The sequence below is a fragment of the Chanodichthys erythropterus genome, chromosome 1 (genome assembly GCF_024489055.1).
Source record: "Chanodichthys erythropterus isolate Z2021 chromosome 1, ASM2448905v1, whole genome shotgun sequence".
Classification (NCBI taxonomy): Eukaryota; Metazoa; Chordata; class Actinopteri; order Cypriniformes; family Xenocyprididae; genus Chanodichthys; species Chanodichthys erythropterus.
The window spans coordinates 20131295-20153254 of NC_090221.1; the positions used below are offsets into that span (position 1 = coordinate 20131295).

The 21960-nt window shown below is 36.9% G+C and overlaps 1 protein-coding gene across 1 annotated transcript; it reads left to right on the plus strand.

Annotated features, from left to right (window-relative positions):
- The first annotated feature begins 915 nt into the window (after nucleotides 1–915).
- On the plus strand, nucleotides 916–16944 carry sncb (synuclein, beta). The gene is made up of 6 exons (XM_067381843.1): nucleotides 916–1025; nucleotides 1809–1939; nucleotides 5337–5366; nucleotides 6192–6310; nucleotides 14859–14945; nucleotides 16245–16944. The coding sequence occupies exons 2-6, from the start codon at nucleotides 1819–1821 to the stop codon at nucleotides 16272–16274; spliced, it is 387 nt and encodes a 128-aa protein (XP_067237944.1). The 5' UTR covers nucleotides 916–1025; nucleotides 1809–1818; the 3' UTR covers nucleotides 16275–16944.
- The last annotated feature ends 5016 nt before the right edge of the window (nucleotides 16945–21960 follow it).

Genomic DNA, 21960 nt, shown 5'->3' on the forward strand with positions numbered 1-21960 from the left:
GTTTTGCAACGTTTTGTCGGGGCTGAACGCAGCCCTGATGTTGTTTGGAGGCTGCTGTCCATGGTGCTGAAATTCTGCCTTTAGGTCTACAACTAGTGCTGATCAACAATCTTATAGCGAATCCTCCTGAATAACCTAAAGTTAACCAATGTTATGCTAGTATAAAACAGCAGATGGCACAATAGGCATAAAAACAGGCTTTGTGTTTAACAGCTGATGTCATAGGTGTGAGAGCAACGTCACTATAAAGAAATCAACGATCCCCGTGATGTTTTAATGTGTAAAATCTAATTTGCTTGATTAAAACATATGTAGACCTACACGAAAATACGTATTCTAGACACATCGTTCGACATAGGAAAGAATTGACAATGGAAACTTTTAATCACCAGCTGGTACCTTTACAGGACTTTAAACAGGCTCGGACAAAATCAATTGGTCAGTCGATTGCCTTTCAGAGGCAGATGTCACGATGCGCCCACTTCAAGCAGATGGACAGTGGACTCGCCACTCATCGCCTGCCGAAAATCCCAACAAGATATGCATGAGCAAACCTAGGATCGACAACGTTTTGACTTGAATTTTACTATACAATGCCTGACCGTGTCTGTCTATGATATGCTTCTTGATGCAGTGTCAGTGATAAATATTTCTCTCCTGAATATATGAAACACGTATATGAAGGGAAGACTATCACACGTCCTCTGTGACTAGGTGCAAATGATCAAATAACACCTGACAGCAGATGTGCAATTTGAGCGCCTCATCTCCTGACGATCTCAGTCGCCTTTTTATTTGATAAGGATGCAGCGTTAGTCTCACTGTGTCACAGGCCATAACAGCCGGGGACTGACACCCCCATGATCAATACCATGAGCTACGTCGATCGTCTCATCCTCTCGTCCTCATTGGCTGAGCGCATCCAGAGGAAGGCCCACCTCAAGATCGTAGTGTAAAATTTCCTTCCACGATATTTCAATCTACTACGCAACTGAACCATAAGGACGAAGAAGGTGCTTTAAAAGGTACGTTTTAATTTTGATTTCAGGTCTACGAGGCTGAAACGCGGTTGTTTATATTAACATTCAACGAAATCGTGTGAAAATACTAACGGTGTGTTCGTAAGGATACAAAAACCCGTGACCATCGATGGAAACGAGTATTCGCGCGCTTGTATGCAAATTAAAACATTGCATGTTGAATTGTGTATACAACCTGATGATTAAACAAACAATTGTTTAGTTTTTCCCGTGTCGTGTCCAGCACTTCTTCTGTGTGAGGACATTGGAGAGGTGACACCATATTGTGAATGAGAAGTGCTTCTTTTTGCGTTTAAATGAAATATCCCGTCTGAAACACTGTTGGTAATGTGTCGGCACACATTATAGCAGTGCATTCGGTGTGTAAAATGACTTAAATTGACTGTTTAAAGCCAAAAATGCATGTGCCATTTATATTTTACACTATCACTAAAATATGTATCTCAGGAACCTATAGATGCTCCTTATAAAATAAGCGCTTTAGGAGTAAAAATGAATGTGTTTGTGAACATCTCGATGACACCTCCTGCTGTTAAAGCTGAAAAATAACGTCAGCTGATGGTGTGAATGTTCTCATCTCATTGTGTGTGCATGTATGGGCGTTTTATCTTCAGGGAAATTAGACTCTTTATTGTTCGACTGACAGCCTGCTATTAAGACACACACTTGCTCTCAATTCCAAATTAACCCACATTTGTCATATGCAGTTGCAACACAAACCCTGTTTTTCATTGTGTGCTGCCACATAACTTGCTCTCTTGGATGCAGAGGGGCCAAGATGGATGTTTTTATGAAGGGGCTTTCTAAAGCTAAAGAAGGTATGGCAGTGGCCGCAGAGAAAACCAAGGAAGGCGTTGCGGTGGCCGCAGAGAAGACCAAGGAAGGCGTGATGTTTGTGGGTAAGACATGGAGCATATAATGCTCTTTTTAATGCATGCATATCACGAATCAAGCGTGAGCTTGGTGGGAGTGGGAGGGACCATGAAGCTCAGAGCCTGAGGGCCAGGAGGGGGTTGCTATCTCTTTCAATGCCTCTTCTCAGAGCGTCACTATAGGTTCAGGCATTATTGTATAATTTTGTGATTGGCTGGGATATTGGGTGGGGTTTTCCAGGCCTCTTACGTGTACTACGTCTTATTGAAATTAATGGAGCATATTTTTTTTTTCTTAAAGAGCCATTTCTTGTGTACTTTAATAGGATGTTTAGTTCTTAAAATTATTTAAAAGAATGATTATTAATATATTCACAGATTAATTAGTAAGACTAAACAGAATATTTGTGAAAAGCTCTCTACAAATTAACTTGGAATTTAATAGAAATATTTTAAATCTTCAAATATTTTAAGAATTTCTTTTGGTTTAGTACATTAGCAATGTCAAAGCCAATTATATTGTCTATCTTAAATAACACTTACATTTCTCAAACAATATGAATGGATTGTTATCCATTAAGATATAGCTGACGTTATATTTTAAGAAGGTGGTCTTCATATTTGAAGTCCTTCCTTAGCATCAGAAATGTGTAAGGGAAAATATACTCTTTCCCTCATTGCTTGATATTTATTTTTAACTAAAATCTTGCTGTTGAATAAAAAAAGTTCATATTATTTTCCAGTCATTAAGAAGCAATTGTTAAGCCCCTGGTTTACTCTGGTTTACTGAGGATTTTCAGCAAGGGTCTGCAAAGGTCCAGCAGGAAACAAATATACTATTAGTACATATGGGATTTCCTTTAAAATATATTTATTTCATAATATACAGTAGTACATTAAGTAATAATGTGTCAAGTGTTACAGACAATAATAATTGTCTATGACTCTGTTTAGTTTTCCAGTGGACATAGTTTATGTGACACTAGATCACTCATCTTTCCAATATTTCTCACAGGAGAAGACTTATTTATGTAAATATGATCATAGTATCACAGTATATTTCACTCTAACGACAAATGCTTGTTTGCACAGCCTCCCGAAATGGCCTGTTTAGTCAACAACATCTGGAAAATTAAAAGTGTTCCAGATGGATTTTACATCTGGAAAATTAAAAGCAGTCAAGATACTGGACTGATAATGATTCTAGTATAACATAAACTGTACACAGAGAAAATCCATTTCATGTAACCTGATCTTATAAGGTGATCCTTAATGTACACGCTAATTTGAGAGTGAAATAACACCGTATGAGATGGTTGACTTCTGGAGCTGGTCCAGCATCTCTCTCTGATCTCCTATCGGGTTGGAAAAAAGCCTTACGTGCCACATGTCACACAATTCCATGAGCTCATAGACCTCTATATGCACAGCGCCCATGACAGAGAGCTCTCGGTATAAACAGACAAGAGTAACAGTCCAAATCCTTTCATTGTATACTATGTAGAGTTGAAAAAAGGAAATATATCTCTCCAAGCTTGTCTGAAATTATTCCAGTCTGAGTCCGTGTGCTTTGATCAGTAAGACGAGACGTTGATCTTGTCTGTTGACCTGCTGTAATTGGAGATATAGAGGGCATTTGTGTTTAATTGCACGCGTTCATCCCCAGCGACAACACTCATTCATACTCCTCTGTTTTGATGTTGAGATGAATGAATAATAGAATCCCTTCACATAAAAAAAAAAAAAAACCTCACATCTGTGTCACCAGCATCCCAGGGAGAGACAATTAGCCCTGATATCTTAAGCCCATCTGTGGTTGCTTTGTGAGCACATAGCAGATCATCCTTTATGGTTGCTGTCTTTTCCTTTGCGGTGAATACATGCTTGTACTTATACCGGACAGTCACGGTGACCTGGGACGCCATGCTTGAATGGCCTTATGGGAGTGTGTGTTAGTGTGGAGGAGGGGTGACGGTTAGCTGATGAGGTTCTTGTTCCACCTTGAACAACAGATGCACACTCCTTCACACACAAAACCATCTGAGGAGAGATTGAGGAGAAAGTGGTCTTTAATGTCACACTGGCTTGTTTTCTCCCACTGCTATTATACTTATCTAATTTCCTGTCCATTTAACATTTATTTCCTTAGTGGTTTCTCATCGTCATATCGAGCTGTATATTCCCTGCTACTAGATTTAGTTTACTGTTTATTATTGATCCCACAGTGTTTGTTCTCCATACATGATTGTGTGGCTTGCTGGGAAGAGATGTGCTATTACTTAAAAAAAAAAAAAAAAAAAATTTAGTCTTTTGTTTTAAAGTGAATGTACTACTAAATAATTGCAATATACTTTGTTTTATATTGTTTTTTATTTGCTGTTTGTGCAAAACATTTGCTACATATATATATATATATATATATATATATATATATATAATATATATATATATATATATATATATATATCAAGAAACATTTATTCTTATTATCAATGTTGAAAACAATTGCTGTTTAATAGAACAGCATTGATTTGAAATATAAATCTTTTGTAACCATGTAAAAGTACTGTAACTTTTATCAATTTAATGTCCTTGCTGAATAATAAAAGTGTATACACACACACACACACACACACACTTTTATTCAGCAAGGACACATTAAATTGATAAAAAAAGTTACAGTACTTTTACAATAATACAAAAGATTTATATATATATATTATAACGTTTGAATGGTTTACTGTATATATTCTGCATCCCAAACACAGAAATGTGAGAAACATAAAATGGACAAAAAAAGAGAAAGATCTAGTAAAATAATGTACTTTACAGACATTTCTGTCAGTGATAGATTAAATTTAATAAAGCACTTTTAATCTGCGCTTTTTATCTAAAATTATACTTCTGTTACACTGCATTCATGACCATTTCTTTCCGCTTTTAAGAAGCTATTTTGTGTTATAATGACTCAAGTGCTGTAGATGAAACACATTGGCTTTAATGAGTCATGGATGAATGACTCTAGTTTAAACATCTTTTAGCTCAAGAGTAATTTCTCTTCTTCTCACACTTGTTATAAGCATAAGCATACTCAAACCGAGACAGAATTTGTCATTACAGTATAGGCTATAGTAACATCCTTCCTACTAAGTGCTTCTGAGCTGTAGCTCACTCAAGCAGGCTGGTTAAGGTGACAGCTCCGAGATACAGGTTCTGTTAGCTGTAATGATTTTTCAGTGAACCTTTAAATGAAGCTGCTCTGAGAGTTCCAGGCTTGTATTTCACATTGTCTTTCAACTTATTGCCTGTCTGTACAATGTACCTATTTTCAAGCTTACCACAGTTCCTTCAGAGGGCTGTTTTAATGCTTCTATATTGTAATGGGCTGGGTAAGTGATTTTACAATATTCTTTTGTGCTTGCAGGCAACAAGACCAAAGACAGCGTTGCAACAGGTAAGATGATTCTGCAAACCGTTCTTTAGTCTTGTCTTGTAAATAATGGATTCGTCTCATTTAATGTGTTCAAAGGGCATGGCTTACAGCCAGTAAGTGGAACAGAGACAAATAGTTCTGTGCCCAGGTGATATTTCAGAAGGTTATTTGTCTAGGTCAGATGGACAACTAGAAAAGTCACAGTGTTTTTCAGTATGATTAACTGTGAGTACAAAGTCTCTAAACCACCTGACACAATTATAACCAAATTCAATATCACTTGAAGCCTGTATATAATGCATTATAAAGTGCTTCCAATGTTTATATTATGTTATAATACTATAAAACACATTATCAACTACCAATTTAATTACAAAACCATAAAAAATCTATTATTATTAATATTATTTGTGTTATAATGGCTCAAAATAATATTATTATTATTATAGATATTTATTATTCTATTTATGAAACTATATTAAAAACATCCATAATAATATAATGCATAAGTGTTTCTTTTTCACAGACAGCAGAACATTCACTTCTTTTACTGTCTTTAAAAAACATTGTTGTTTAACATTCACAGTGAAAAAGTGAAATTGTATATATGATTATTTACAGTGTCTTTTGTTGGTATAATTCAATATAAGTAGGCTCATTAGTCTTATTAAAGTCTTATTAAATGTTATAGTATTTTGTTATTTTCATATTACAGCATAACATTGACTTTGTCACAGTGTAGGACAATTTCCTTGTCAAATAATTGACCTTTTTTTTTTCTCTTATGTTGAAAATAATTGAATCTTTGATTCTGAGTGTATGTGTCTGTGTTTCATCTTCGGTTAGTGGCTGAGAAGACAAAGGAGCAGGCCTCTCAGCTGGGAGGAGCTGTGATGTCTGGAGCCGGAAACATTGCCGCCGCCACCGGCCTGGTAAAGAAGGATGAGTTCCCCAGTGACTTGAATGTATGTTCTTTTATATATCACTATTGTGTTTATATATCACAGAAAAAAATGTGCAGTTGTTACCTTAAGGATATATTTCAACCATATCAAACTCTAAAAAAAATTATTTTGTTGGTGCCATGAAATCTTGTCATTTAGACTTAGTCATAATAAATATTTTTAGGTTATCTAACAGTTTTAACATTGATAATTTGTCACATTTCTGCAATAATATTTTCCTGCAATCAGTGGTGGCCAAAGTGCACAAATCAAGTACTTAAAATGTATAGATACCCTAAAAAAGTAAAGTAAAAGTACAGATACCCTAATAAAATATTACTCCTGCAAAAGTAGTAAGTACTCCTTAAGTACAAAATTTAAGCAAATGCACTACTTAAAAAGCCATTGCTGTCTCATAAAAAACATCAAAGACTGAATTAAGTTTTTGGCAGAATATGGGAAGTTGTGTGTGGAGTGATGAATCACAATGAAACATGAGTTACATGGTGATACTCTAGAACGATATCTTTGAAAATCTGGTGAGAAACATAATAATAAATGGATCTCTACAACAGTGAAGCATGGAGGAAGAGGTGTGATTTTGTGGGGAGCCTTTTTAGCTGCTGGTATTGGCGAGCTACTTCACTGTGAAAAGTCATTTAATGCTTTGAAGTACAGGAGAATAGTGCAGAATGGCTTGCATCCCACAAATGAAAAGTAGTTATTTAAAGATGTAACGTTTGCTGAGAGACGAGGCAGAGAGAGAATCCGCTTTTAATGACAAGACTGGACATGCCTCAGACAGGAACATCTAGGAACGATCCACCACAAAACAACAACGAGCAAACAACTGAACTAGACAGAGAAATCAATGACAAATGCAACTAATGACGGTAACTATTACAACTAACACGACAACCAGGAGAGACAGAACCAAACATGAAGAGAATTTGGAAATAATGAGAACAGAAAATGCACTTCAAAATAAAAGTCCATACAAAACAAAAGACACAGAACCAGGATTGTGACAAGCCCCCACTCAAAAACAAACCCAGGAAGGAGGTGGAACGGAGGCAGACCCAGGGGCGGGATGGAGGGCCAGGTGGAGTCAGCTGAACAGGTGGCCAGGGTGGAGCAGGCTCGACCAAAGACCACCTCAGCAGAGCTGAAGCCAAAGACCACTGCTGCATAGCAGACAGAATGGAGGATCCCCAAGGTGGAGCAGGAGACCTCCACAGCGTAGCAGGTGGGACTGAAGATCCTCACAGCGGAGCAGAAGACCACCACAGCAGATCAGATGGGACTGAAGGCAGATCCGGCGTAACTGGAGACTGCCATGGCTGATCAGGTGAAACTGTAACATAGAGCACAGATAAGTTAGGGTTGGCCTCAGGGGCCATGTGAAGACATAGCTCAAGGGCATCCTTCATGGTCAGAACAGGACCGGTAGAGTGTTCCAGATTGAACTCTGTGGTCATCTCAAGAAAGACAGGAAGTTTATAAACAACCTCTGTGATCGTGTTGGGGCCAACAGTCAGTTCAGGAACAATCTCTGTGGTCATGTTGGGGCAGACAGGCAGTTCAGGAATGACCTTTGTGGTTGCGTCTGGGCAAACAGGAAGTTCATAGGCGACCTCTGTGGTCACATCAAGGCAGACAGGAAACTCGGGAATGACCTCATTCGTCATGTTAGGACAGACAGGAAACTTTGGGACAACCTCTGTGGTCACATTAGGGCACATCAGGAAACTTAGAAATGACCTCCGTGATCATGCAAGGACAGGAAAAGTTGGGACACCTGAAGGCAAACAGGAAATTCACAGGCTAGAACTGGCACATGGCTAAGCTCTGGGGCAGGAGGGTGCTCTGAAGTGGACTCATGGGCTAAAGTGGGCTCTGGAGCGGACTCCTGGGCTGAAGCAGGTTCTGGAGCAGACACCTGGGCTGAAGCAGGTTCTAGAGCAGACTCATGGGCTGGAGTGGGCTCTGGAGTAGACTTTTGGGCTAGAGCAGGCTCTGGAGTAGACTCATGGGCTGGAGCGCAGTGTGTGGCCCAAATACACAAAATGGCCATTGCCGTAATGGGGAGTGCAATCAACACTGTACCAACAGTGCAGGTAGCTGCAGATGCAACATTCATGATGGCTGGAAACACTGACATGGCGACCATGATGGCTGGAGACTCTAGCATGGCGGCCATGATGCCTGGATGCTCTGGCTTGGCAGCTATGACAGTTGGAGACTCTTGCGTGGCGGCCATGACGGCTGGAGACTCTGGAATGGTGAATGACGCGTTCCACCTCCACGACACCCACAGAAAATGTGGAGCAGCTCAGTTGCAACTTAAGATCAATGGATCAATGTAATGTTCCATACTCCAATGATGCAAGGGCATGAGCGAACTGAGCGGCTCAGATAATCCCCCTGAAAACATATTATGAGGCATACCGTGTCCATTTAAGTTACGTGTGCCAGTTCAGTAAACTCCATTGTATAGTCCTCAATTGATCCGTGCAGCTGGATTCATAGTTGTCTAGTCGTTCTGTAATGTTTGCTGAGAGACAAGGCAGAGAGAGAGAGAAACCACTTGACATACAGTGAGTCTCAAACACCATTGTTTCCTCATTCTTGTGTAAATGTCATTTGTTTAAAAGACCTCCGAAAAACAGGCGAATCTCAACACAACACCAACTGTTACGTAACAGTCGGGATCATAAATATGTATGCCCCCAATATTTGCATATGCCCGCCCATATTCAAATCATTAGACAAGGGCAGCCAGTATTAACGTCTGGATCTGTGCACAGTAGAATCATCAGACTAGGTAAGCAAGCAAGAACAATAGCGAAAAAGGCAGATGGAGCGATAATAACTGACATGATCCATGATTTTTTTACTGATATTTGTAAATTGTCTTTATAAATATTTCGTTAGCATGTTATTACTGTATTCATGGAGACAAGAGAGCCGTCCCTATTTTCATTTTTAAACACTTGCAGTCTGTATAATGCATAAACACAACTTCATTCTTTATAAATCTCTCCAACAGTGTGTAATGTTAGCTTTAGACACGAAGCGCAGCCTCAAACTCATTCAGAATCAAATGTAAACATCCAAAAAAATACTATACTCACATGATCCGACGCATGCATGCAGTATGCATGACGAACATCTTGTAAAGATCCATTTGAGGGTTATATTAGCTGTGTGAACTTTGGAAATGACATTATAGTCGAGAGCTCAGGGTGCAGGGAGAGCGCCATATAAAGGGGCCACAGCCTGAAGGGGGTCGCACACCGGACGCGAAGCTCAGCGCCGCGCAGCGTCGCGTCTCTGACAACTCACAGGTATCGCACACCGGCCGCGCACATTATATACGTGCAAGCTCAATTTTGACTCGGCTCCTGATAGAAGAGCTGCACAATGGGAGTGTTTTACGTCAACAGGGAAACGTTACATGCCTATGCTTTAATATTTCGCACTGATGTTAGTGTACATGGAAAAATGGCACAACAAAGCAAAAGGAAAGAAAATGCTACATTTATTATACATTTTTAGACTTTATTCAAGCTGTTAAACTAAGAATGTGAAACTGATGTATCTTGCAGCACAGGGTGAAGTCAGTATGTACATTAACGACGATTTGAGAGAAATATAGTATACATTTAATGTAAAACAATGTACATGGTGCTCTGTGGCGCGGCAGGATTTTAAACAACTTCCTGAGTCGTTGCTGGGCGCCGCGGACAGGCGCCGAGCTTCGCGTCCGTTGTGCGACCCCCTTTAATTGGTGTATAGTTAATGATGCCCCAAAATAGGCAGTTAAAAAATATATATATTAAAAAAAATATATGGGGTATTTTGATGTGAAACTTCACAGACACATTCAGGGGACACCTTAGACTTATATTACATCTTGTAAAAACTGGTTCTAGGGCACCTTTAAATACACAGGGAAATCAATGATAATTAAAGACAGGTGTAACTAATGATGGTAACTATAACAACTAATACAACAAGGAGAGACAGAACCAAACAGGAAGAGAACACAGAAACAATTAGAACAGAGAATGCACTTCAACATTAAAGTCCATACAAAACAAAAGACACAGAACCGGGATTGTGACAAAAGAAGAATGATCACATGTTAACTTTCAACAAGACAATGCTCCTGCCCAAATTGCAAAGACAACCAAGAATTGTTTTGGGAACAAGTCCATCAGGCTCATGTTTTGTCCTGGTCAGAGTCCAGATTTGAACCCTATAGTGAATATTTGGTCTCACGTTAAACTCAAATGAACTGGAAGACATTTTCTAACTACTGTTTAAAGCCATTAACATCAAGAGGAACAACACTGACTCTTCCTGTAAAAAGCTGTCTGCAAGTTGGGAAAGGCTATTCTGTGCTAAAATACTTTATATACAGTATCTACAATTCTTGCTAATTTCCTGACAAGTGATTTGTGATTAAAATGGTTATGACCATTAAAAGATCACTAAATGTTTTGCCTTTTTTTGCTTGGCCCATTTTTTTTTTCTTCTTTTCTTCATCCAGAAGAGTACATACAAAAAACTAGGGTCCTAGAAATGCTGCCCTTGGACCTACTCCATTTTTGCTCAATTTTATTTTAATTCATAGACTAGAAAATGTAGTAAACATTAGTAGATGCACATGCACATCTGCTTTGAGTTCATCAGACATGGTTGTGGGTTATACCATGAGAAATACATGCCACTAGAAAAAATAACACTGTCTATAACCTGTACACCGCACTCACTCACCTTCACATTGTAACACATGACACATAATGGATTGGCGCTTATCCCACAGGGAATATCGTGTCTTACTTTGTCTTTCTGTCCTGCTGAGCCCCCTCTGCTCTCCCCTCCCCCTCGTTTCTCTCTCTCTTTTTCTCAACCTTGCCCAAGGTCACTTAGCACTTTACACATTATTTAAAAATGCACAATGGGAGGAGAAGTCAGTCAATCTTCAAACTTAGACAGATCTGCTTCCATTTAAACAAACTGTTGATATAAGAGTGCTCTAGGTTTTGAACAGTAGTGGTAATAGTGACAAATGTGTGATCTTGCTCGGATTTTCCCCACCAGGCTTAAAAATTAGTCTTGTCCTTTGTGGTCACTCAGTAATCTCATAAATCAATTAGAGGCAAAATCAGCATAAGAAGCTTGCAGCATATGTGTTGCAGTATTTACAGTTGTGTGTGTATGAAGCCTGCTGGAGCCGAAAAAACAAGCATAATGTCACTGTCATTGATTTTAAAGCTCTAGTGCTTCAGTTAACCCATCATCCCGATTCATTTGGACTACAATCATAAGAAAAGTGTTTAATGGCTGTTTAAGTGTGTAGTTTAGCAGTTTTGGAAAATGCGAAAGTGTGTGGGTGGTCAGTGCTAACTGTGTTGCTGTACTGGACTGTGCCATTTGTGTGTGTGTGTGTGTGTGTGGTATTGACAAAATGTCCCCAAAAGGATTGTAATACTAGAAATTTTTGATCCAGTGGGGATATTTTATTTTTTCATTTCCATGAAGAAAAAATGGTATAAATCATGCTATTTTTTTTTTTTTTTTTTTTTTTAATGCAGAACGTTTTCTGTGAGGGTTGTGTTTAGGCATAGGGTTAGGGTTATGGAATAAAATACACAGTTTGTACAGTATAAAAAATCATTGTCTATGTAAAGTCCCCATAAGACATAGAAAACCCAACATTTGTGTGCACGAGTGTGTATGTGTACTAGGCAATGTAGTCAAATGGCACAATCCAGTTTGATTGTGGGTTAGAATTTAGTCACATTATTTTATATATTATATATGGTTTAACAAAAAAATATCAAAGAACCTGTAAACTAAAATGTTAATTTAATTTATAAATAAATTTGAAATATTAAAATATACTGTATCCTTTTAATCTGAATATATGGCATTTTCACAACCCCACATTCATTACCATTACATTTAAATGGTTGAATGTTTAAATATTAATATTTAATTATAAACTTTTTTATAAACTATTATAAACTAATTATGTACTTTTAGTTTTATGCATCAATTTTGCATTCATCTCTGTTATGCTGAGACATTTCTCCCTTCAAAAAATAATAGTTTGACCTTTGATTAAAGTGACTAATTTGTTTAACTAATTGGTTCAAACAGAGATGTTTCTTTTTACAGTCTTTATCAGTACATTTGTATGTTTAGATACATATTGGCCTGGTAAAGCTTTATGTTCTTAAAACTCACTTTAAAAAGATTTAATAACAGACATAAACTGAACAAATTTCACAGACGATTGAGAAACAGAAATTATGTTTTATTAACAAAGTTCAGGAGGAGCACGTTCAGATAATCTACCCAATCCTTGAGAGGAGACTTATATATAAAGTCAACTTACCTCTGTTCCACAACAGCATTCCTCCTCCACCCCAACTCCTCACTTTCGATTATTCCTATCCCAGTCAGGGTTTGGTTAGGGGTGGTGTGCTCCGGGTTCAGGGCTTGGAGCGCTCTCCTTCGACAGCAGGCCAAATACACATATTTTACACTATATTTGATTATATCTAAGTGTGAACTTGTGAAATGGAATAATGAGTCCCTGACCAAACGGGGTGGGGTGCTTGTAAATATCAGAAGTAGCAGTCCGTATAATGGTGTGGCCAGCAGCTACAGTTCTACAGTGCATTTCATCCTGTGGACTGAGCCAGATGTGCCAGTTCTTGCTGTTGCCCCACTCTTCCACCAAGACACTTGCAAGTTCTCAAACACGTCTAGAGGGGACACATGGTTACACGTGGTTTGGCACTTCAAGGACGATCAGCTGTCCTTCCTGTAGCACTGTAGCACTGTCTTAGGCATCTTACTTTATTGACACTGCAGTTTATTGCAGTCCACATCTGCACATTCCTGTAGCAGGGCTATGGCATGTTTCACATAGGTGATCAGGGACCATGGGCATCTTTCGGTCTCTTTACTGTCCTAAGTTATTGTAACTGTTGCCTTATTTGTCTACCGCCTGTAAAATGTTAGTGTATTAAGGAATTTTTCACAGCTGCATGTGCAATAATTGTTTGTGGTTCACATGAAAAACTTTGTTTAAACACTTTCAAGTAAGGATCTGTAAAACTTATTTGGATTTTACAAAATTATATTTAAAATACATTATTCTGAAAAGGGAGTTTTAATTTATACATTTAAATGAGTTTGGTAGTAATTTATTTCAAATGAAGGGATAAAAGTTTCCTAAAGTGTTTTAGCACAAATAGCATTGTTTCTTTGTAGTTTGATTGACATGAAGGGTTTGACAGGCTGTGTTGTGATATTAGGACTGTAGATCGCTGAAATATGACCTAATTGACTGTGATAGCTCAGTTTAAAAATAAACCTTCGAGTGACCCAGAACTGTAAAGAAAATCTAACTACTGCATGTAGGTAATGAGTGTCTATATTTCTCTTTCTCTCTGGTAAGACATAAAATGGAGTTTAATTAAACATTTATTAGGTATATATGAAGATGTAGCATGCATATTAAAGCATGTTAGCAGATGCACCACTGATGTATATTGTACATAAAGTAAACGGCACATGAGAAAAGTGCTTATATTTAACTTCTGCTTGTGACAGTGCTTTTAAAAGAAATCAATCTTTTTCATCTAATTTATTTCAAATGTTTTAAAGTGCTTATGTATGACCAATTCTTTTGTTATTGTTGGGATTTTTAAAAACATTGAAGGGGTCATGGCATTTTTATTATTATTTTAGTAATACGGCAACTGTTATGATTGGCTAACATCATTGCATAGGAAACGTATCAACATATTGAAAACATCGTCAATGACAGACAAAGCTTAATGAAATCATTCACATACGGTTTGCGATGTAGCTGCTGTATTAAATCTGTCGGATTTTATATGTGGTTGGCTGTTTCCTCTTTCAACTAATGTTTCTTTGAGAACTTTTAAACTGTGCCTCATTTACAAAATAAAATGCTCCGAACAAACATAATATCTTCCGACGCAAGCTGGGGCGGTATTAAAATAAACCACCCACTGTTCCTGACACTGGTATCCTTCAGAAGTCTTTACAGAGATTAAAACAAGCTGTTTAAACATTCTTTCACTCGTCCTTTTTGTCCTGTTGTCGATAGACTCAAATGCGTGAACTGAACACACATCTGTATACTGTAGCCTGTGTAGACAGTGTCAGTGATTATAATGGGTTCTATTTGCTTTTGACGTGACATGACGCTCACATCCAGTGTAGGCAAATGTCGCCGTCAAGCAACTGGGTGCCAGTGGACCTATGGTGTGATGATGTTTTGCTCTGAAGGAAGTCATATGCAAATATATTTGCCCATGTGACGTCACAAATCCCATAATATCCAAACGAGACATTTTTGGAGCTTGGTTAAATAAATGCTTTCTTTATAATGAGGAGGACATTTAAACTATGAAACTTGTTTTAATGGTACAAAGACTTCTTGTATATCAAAAGATCAAGGCAATTTTGATTTCTCATGTCATGGCTGCTTTAAATGGTTTCACATGTGTATTCACAGCCTGAGTTTGGTCAGGAAGCCACCGAGGAGCCAATGGGAGAAGGTCTCATGGACCCTGAGGGACAGACATACGACGAGACTCAGCAGGTAAGAACATCAGCACTTACTTTAGTACACAAATTTACCAGATACAAATCATACATGTTCACAAGTCAAATCTCAAACCACTTTCAAGTTGTTTTCTATATGCTACAGTGTAGTTTTATGAAACCAGGTTAAATTTAATTTAATAAAATAAGAAAATTAATTATTAATTATATTAATTATTAAATTAAAAGTAATATATTATATAATACTTTTTAATTAGCTAGTCTTGTCTCGTATTACCCTACAGTCTCTTTCTTCTCACATAACATAATTTCAACTTAAATCAATATTTCATGTACACTTTTGCTTTGTTTAAGGGGGCCATTTAAAAAAAAAAAAAAAAAAAAAAAAGATTAATAATCACCCTTTTTATTGTACAAAAATAATATAACAACAAAAATGTATATATAATAATAATTTAACAAAAAAAAATTTTTTTTTTTTTCTCAAAAGTGCACACAGATGCTCTTCAATAGTGAAATTCCCTGTGTGGCATCTTTCTGCTTCCTCTATTCCTCCCTCCCCCTCCTTCTGTCTGCTTTCTTCCTTCTCATTACCTCACTCCCATGATGAGTGTGCCTGCTTGGGAGTGGTGGTGACATCAAAAGCCCTGTTGCATTATGGGTAGCGATGGAGGCTCCCCCTGCCCTGTTGAGGAGATGGGCTCTTCCAGTAGATGCTCTCTCACACACAGGCAGCCAGGGCCACCAGATAATGATAATGACATTTAAGATGTAGGGTATATTCAGATGTCAGATCTTCAGACCTTACTAATATAACTCCAGCATGATGTGTGTACTTGTATTCAATAAATAAATCAGATGCTTATGATCTGAAAGCATCAGCTGCCACCTGCTGGGGGAAGTAAGACACTGCAACACTTAAACAATCAATAACATAGGAAAAGGATCATGATGAGATCATATTCTTTTGAAATTTACTTTATGTGTAGGATCCTAGAGACCCCAATGTGTATTGTGTAACATTTTATCATAATTTGTTCCTTTGGGCTAATTATATTGTAGAAAAATACAAAAACAAATCAATCAAATAAAACAAAGATGGTACACTACCAAGTTCCATTAGTTAGCTTTAGTTAAATAAATAAAATATATTTTTTTGTAAGACTTCTTCTTTTCTTTTCCTTGTTGAACTTAGATTTGGTTTTTTTTGTTTTTTTAGCTTATGTACCAAAGTCATTTTTATCTACTAATTTCTTGGGACGTTTTTCAGCTTTTTGGCTGTTATTGCTATTCTTCTCATTTTTAAGAAATGTATTTTTTCTGTTTCTGCTCACAGGACAACCAAGATTATGAGCCAGAGGCGTAAACTACACATTCCAAGTCCAAGTCCAGCCAGCAGCACAAAAAGTTTCTATCAATAACAAGTACAAATCCTTAACACAATAAACCCTGTTGCAAAAAAAGAGAAAAAAATACAAAAACATAAATATATATTCCAGTTAATCCTGCCGAGAAATGTTCTTCCTATCAGATATATACTTTTATTATGATCTATTGTAAATGTCATGTTCTGAAGGTAACGTGTTGGATGTAGCTCTACGCTGACTGCCGGAGGGCGCTCTGTCTCGTTTCCTTGACTCCCTCCCAATGAAACGAGACCTGCCCTCCCATTGTGACTCTTTGTACTTGTGTACTTGCATTTCTATATGTGTAATAGATGTTTCAGATCTTCCAATAGCATATTGGGGATTAAAATATCTTCGGGTAAATATGATATTATATATAGCTGTGTGCAATGCCTGTTTGTGGGATTTTACTTTCATTTTTTATTTAATATTGAAGTTATTTATTTAATGTTTTTGAAGTAAGAGTTTTATACGTTGTAACTTTATAGTTGCTTGTGATATCATTCCAGTGGGTTATTTGTTAGACATGGGCAATTTGTATCTGTATGTATGTATGCGTTTGTGTACTGGAGATTTTAAAGTTAGTGTAAATGTGTCTTGAGATGTTTATGGATGTCAGGTCAATATGTGCTTTACAATGCTGGAAATGTCAATATTAAGGTTTCTGTGTCATTCAAGACGGTGAATCCTCTGTAAATAAAGAAAACAAACAAAAAAAAAATCTGTTTTTCTTTCCCCAAAAGTAAGTCTACACTCTTAGGGTACATTTACATGACAGTGATGTACTATAAAAAGTGTTTTCGAAAGGTTTCGCGTACAGACGACAGTTTTGTCAAAATGATCCCCGTTTACATGGATCTGCAAAAATGACTAAGAACACTGTATTATGCTGCCAGGCCAGTAGTTGGCGATGTCACTTTGTAAAGAAACACTATAGACTGAACACATAATATGCATTCGCATGACGCCATTGTTTCACAAATTCACGTTTTTGTAGTTTATATTATGGAGATAATAATAAAAAACTTGCACTTTGAAACCTGTTTTCAAAAGTTTGCATTGTCAGGCCCCCAAAACACTATTGTCATCATGTAAATAAATTGGCCAAAACACATAAAAACTTTTCCGTTTTTAGTTGATAATGGTGTCATGTAAACGGCCCTTAGAAAAAAGGGTGATAAAGCAATAAGCCCCAAGAAGCCATGGTTTACAGTGAATTTATAACAGGTAAGGGGCGTTGTTAGGTACGACTTGGAGCAGAGTGCCTAAAACCCCCTTAGCTGTTATAAATTCACTGTAAACCACTAGAAACCCCATTAAATATTAAAAGGACAAGATCAGATCACAGCAGACATTCAAATTTTTTATTATGAACATAGGACTGACCTGAAGGAAAATGCTAAATCTGAATGCAGGTAATACACTCTTGTCACTCGATACCTCGCTCACAATGCTCTTCTACATAACGCAGTAACCTTCAATGAACAATATCAATTGAGAACAAACATGTTTCTGTTGCTAAGAGTGGTTGCTAAGACAGACGCAGCAACATACACACTCAGTGGCGCAGTGATAATTATGTGATGCGGTCAGCTATATGTTTTCGGGAATTTTACAACAGCTTCAAACGTGACTCAACCAATCAGAATCAAGTGCCGGAACTATCTGTTTTATAACACTTTTTTTAGTTTCCATTACACATCTTACATGTACTTACTATAGTAATATACATAATTACAACTAACCTTAGACTAAAACCTAACCATATAGTATAGTACATGTTGTTAATTAATATTACTCAGTACTTAGGCCTGGCCTGTATGTATGATTACACTAACAGAGGTACCTTAAAATACAATGTAACCAAAAGCTTCAGTGGGGTTCAATTTAAAACCCTATAGGGTTCTTGACTCAATAAGAAGGTTCTAAGGAGATATGTCTTAAATTATTGCATATTTTCCTGTTTAAAATGTGTTTTTTTTTGTTTTGTTTTTTTTTAGTAAAAATATTTTACATGCTGTTTTATTCATAAAATTAAAAATGAATCAAAACAAAATAAATTAATTGAATCTAAATAATGAACCACAAAATGATCCCATGAAGGGTACACGGTTCAAGAAGCACCTGACAGAATGTTATTCTATAGTCTTTGACAGAACCCATTAAGTTGCTATTTAAGAGTGACAGCATACAAGATGTAAAAGAATTACAGCACCACAGCCGGGCACTTAAAGGTGCCCTAGAATTAAAAATTGAATTTACCTTGGCATATTTAAATAACAAGAGTTCAGTACATGGAAATGACATACAGTGAGTCTCAAACTCCATTGTTTTCTCCTTATATAAATCCCATTTGTTTAAAAGACCTCCGAAAAACAGGCGAATCTCAACTTAACACCGACTGTTACGTAACAGTCGGGATCATTAATATGTACACTCCCAATATTTGCATGTGCCAGCTCATGTTCAAGGCATTAGACAAGGGCAGAACGTCTGGATGTGCACAGCTGAATCATCAGACTAGGTAAGCAAGCAAGGACAACAGCGAAAAATGGCAGATGGAGCGATAATAACTGACATGATCCATGATATCATGATATTTTTAGTGATATTTGTAAATTGTCTTTATAAATGTTTCGTTAGTATGTTGCTAATGTACTGTTAAATGTGGTTAAAGTTACCATCGTTTCTTACTGTATTTATGGAGACAAGACTGTCGTTATTTTAATTTTTTAAACACTTGCAGTCTGTATAAAGCATAAACATGACTTCATTCTTTATAAATCTCTCCAACAGTGTGTATTGTTAGCTTTAGCCACAGAGCATACTATCAAACTCATTCAGAATCAAATGTAAACATCCAAATAAATACCATTCTTACGCAATTAGACATGCTACATAATGAACACTTTGTAAAGATCCATTTTGAGGGTTATATTAGCTGTGTGAACTTTGTTTATGCTGGATAAGGCAAGCGCGAGCTCCGGGGGAGGGGAGCACGAGATTTAAAGGGGCCGCGCAAGGAATTGGTGCATATATAATTATGGCTCAAAATAGGCGGTTAAAAAAATTTATAAAAAATCTATGGGGTATTTTGAGCTGAAATTTCACAGACACATTCAGGGGACACATTAGACTTATATTACATCTTTTAAAAAGACATTCTACGGCACCTTTAAGTCAGAAAAGTACATATAAAAATCATCTCCTTCCACTTTTGCTATTTTGTTATACAGCACAATGCAAAGGCACTGGTATATCTTAAGTGTGTCCATATTTTGGCTTTCAGACTAATTTATTACATCCACAGAGCCCAATACAACCCCCCACCCTCACCCCCACCCCCTGTCTCTTATCAACAGGATGTCTGGCATGTCTCCAGAACACAGAACAGAACGTAGTGCTCTACAGACATGCTGAGCCCAGCAGAATCATTACAGTGCAATAGCTGAATAGCTGGCATACCCTCATAAGCCTGGCACCATTGATGGATTAGCATGTGTTAACACGAGAATGTGGTGCCCTCCGGCAGCAGAGGGTATATAAGGGTCCCCGGCGGCAGCATCCCTCTTACGCCGAGCCAGTAGGACTGTGAGTGTATGTGCTCAGTATCATGGCTTCCTTTAAGAAGTCTCTGGAGGGAATGAAGAACACAACACAGTCAGCCACTAAAGGCGTCACTGACAGTGCAGGTACTAATGGATGCATTCTGCTCATCCTTTCTGTCATTGATATATATTTGGTCATGTTAATTTTCAGTTTAAGAAAGAACTTGTATGCGTTTTATTATGCCACAGAATGATTTTAAAGAACTTTGACCATCAGTATGTTTCATTTTAACATTTAATTATTTAACTTGTTGTTGATTTATGTTTTCATGTATTTTTCAAAAACTATAATTATAATGATTTTATTTTAAAACATTTGTATATAGTGACAGTATTATAGTATCTAAAACATTGTCTGTCTTTAAGATTTGCATGTTTCAATTATATTACAAATTAATATCAAATTAATTGAGTAAAATAATACCAATTTGGTAAGCTGTATACATATTGGGAATTTGGAACAAATTGGATTTTTTTAAGTACTATATTAATTTTTAAAGCTTATAATTAAAACAAATACAGTCTGATAAATGGCACAATTTGCTTTGGCATTAATTTAACTAATTTAATACAAAGTTAGAAAAGTTACGCGCTTTTGTTTAAAAAATTACACTTTTTATTTGATTATTATTTTTATTTATTCATTTATTGTAGTCCATTTCACCATGTGTTAATGAAATTTTTAGGTACTACTTATTTTCAATGCATACGAAAAACATCCAGCATGTTTGATAATGTTATTTCAGTTAAGGCAGCACAAGATGCTGTGCACCAGGTGGCAGAATCCTCCAAAGAAACCACCAGTGTAGGTAAGAGAAATCTGCCAGCTCAAGAGTCCACTATATACATCTGTACAGAGATAAAGATGCACTTAAGTGTGGAAGTATATGATATAACAGCTTGTCTGTGTATGCAAATCACCTACAATCGTATTGTACTGCATACAGAATATTCTGTGCATAAATTTGGCATGCCATTGCCATAATGTCTTCAATCTAAAATTTTATTGTATTGTTTTCCCTATCTCTATCAATTTATTTACATGTTGCTCCATAAAGAATTGTAAATATGTACCTAAAGCATCTCTCTCTTTCTCTCTCTCTCTCTCTCTCTCTCTCTTTATGTGTGTGTGTGTAATCAGCTGCTGAGGAGGCATCCAGACAAACACAGTCTGCTATAGGCACCGCTGCAGGGAAAGCATCAGACACCATTAAGGATTTTGGACACAAATTGAGTTCCAAATAAATACTGCACTGCCCAACCAATTTGACATTCCTTTTTATCGGAATATATTCAACTTTAAATCTTGTTAATTCAACTGTAAAAAATATAATAATTAAATGTACTGGCTTGATTTCATCTGCAGTTCCAATGCGGATTATACCTAAAGATTTCATTTGAGTTTAGTTGTTGATCCTCCTATTTTCTGTCCAAAGATGCTTGTGCTTTCAAAATACACGATACATTCCGTTCAACTGCTGCAGTGTTTCTTTATATATCCATCCTACGTGCAATGCTATTCTAGTGTAATAAGATGTAATGATATAGAGTATGTAAGAACACGTTCATTTTCTTAGTAAAACCCTTCTATTATTTTTCTCAGCTCCCACGTCACTGAAGGGGGGGGGGGGGGAAATCAGAGGAGGGGGTGGTGAAATGTTGCTATGGTAACATAACACAGATAGACCACAGAGAAAGAACTTTCATTCAAAAGTGCCTTAGGGCAGTTCCTGCTATTCAGTATTCCTGTGGATGTCAAGAGATTATGCTTTTGATTACGAACAATAACCCCTTAACTAACTTGCAACATGTTTGCTGCTGCTCATCTACTTATGCATCCTGTTTCAAATGTGTTGCACTGCTTATAATTAGTCTTTATCAATTTAATGTAGTTACATTCAGAGAAACTGCAATAAAGCATTGCAGTGGACATCGTTTAGATTTTTTAGTTCATTATTTAGTTAAAAAGAGTTGTGAGGATGTATGTCAAACATCTTCAATATGGATGCATTTGCTCTGAAGATTAACTCATTTAGAA

Coding starts and splice junctions, on each gene's coding strand:
- sncb (XM_067381843.1), top strand. CDS start 1,819: ATGGATGTTTTTATGAAGGGGCTTTCTAAAGCTAAAGAAGGTATGGCA. Junction 1,940..5,336: donor GGAAGGCGTGATGTTTGTGG/GTAAGACATGGA, acceptor TTGTGCTTGCAG/GCAACAAGACCAAAGACAGC. Junction 14,946..16,244: donor CATACGACGAGACTCAGCAG/GTAAGAACATCA, acceptor TTCTGCTCACAG/GACAACCAAGATTATGAGCC.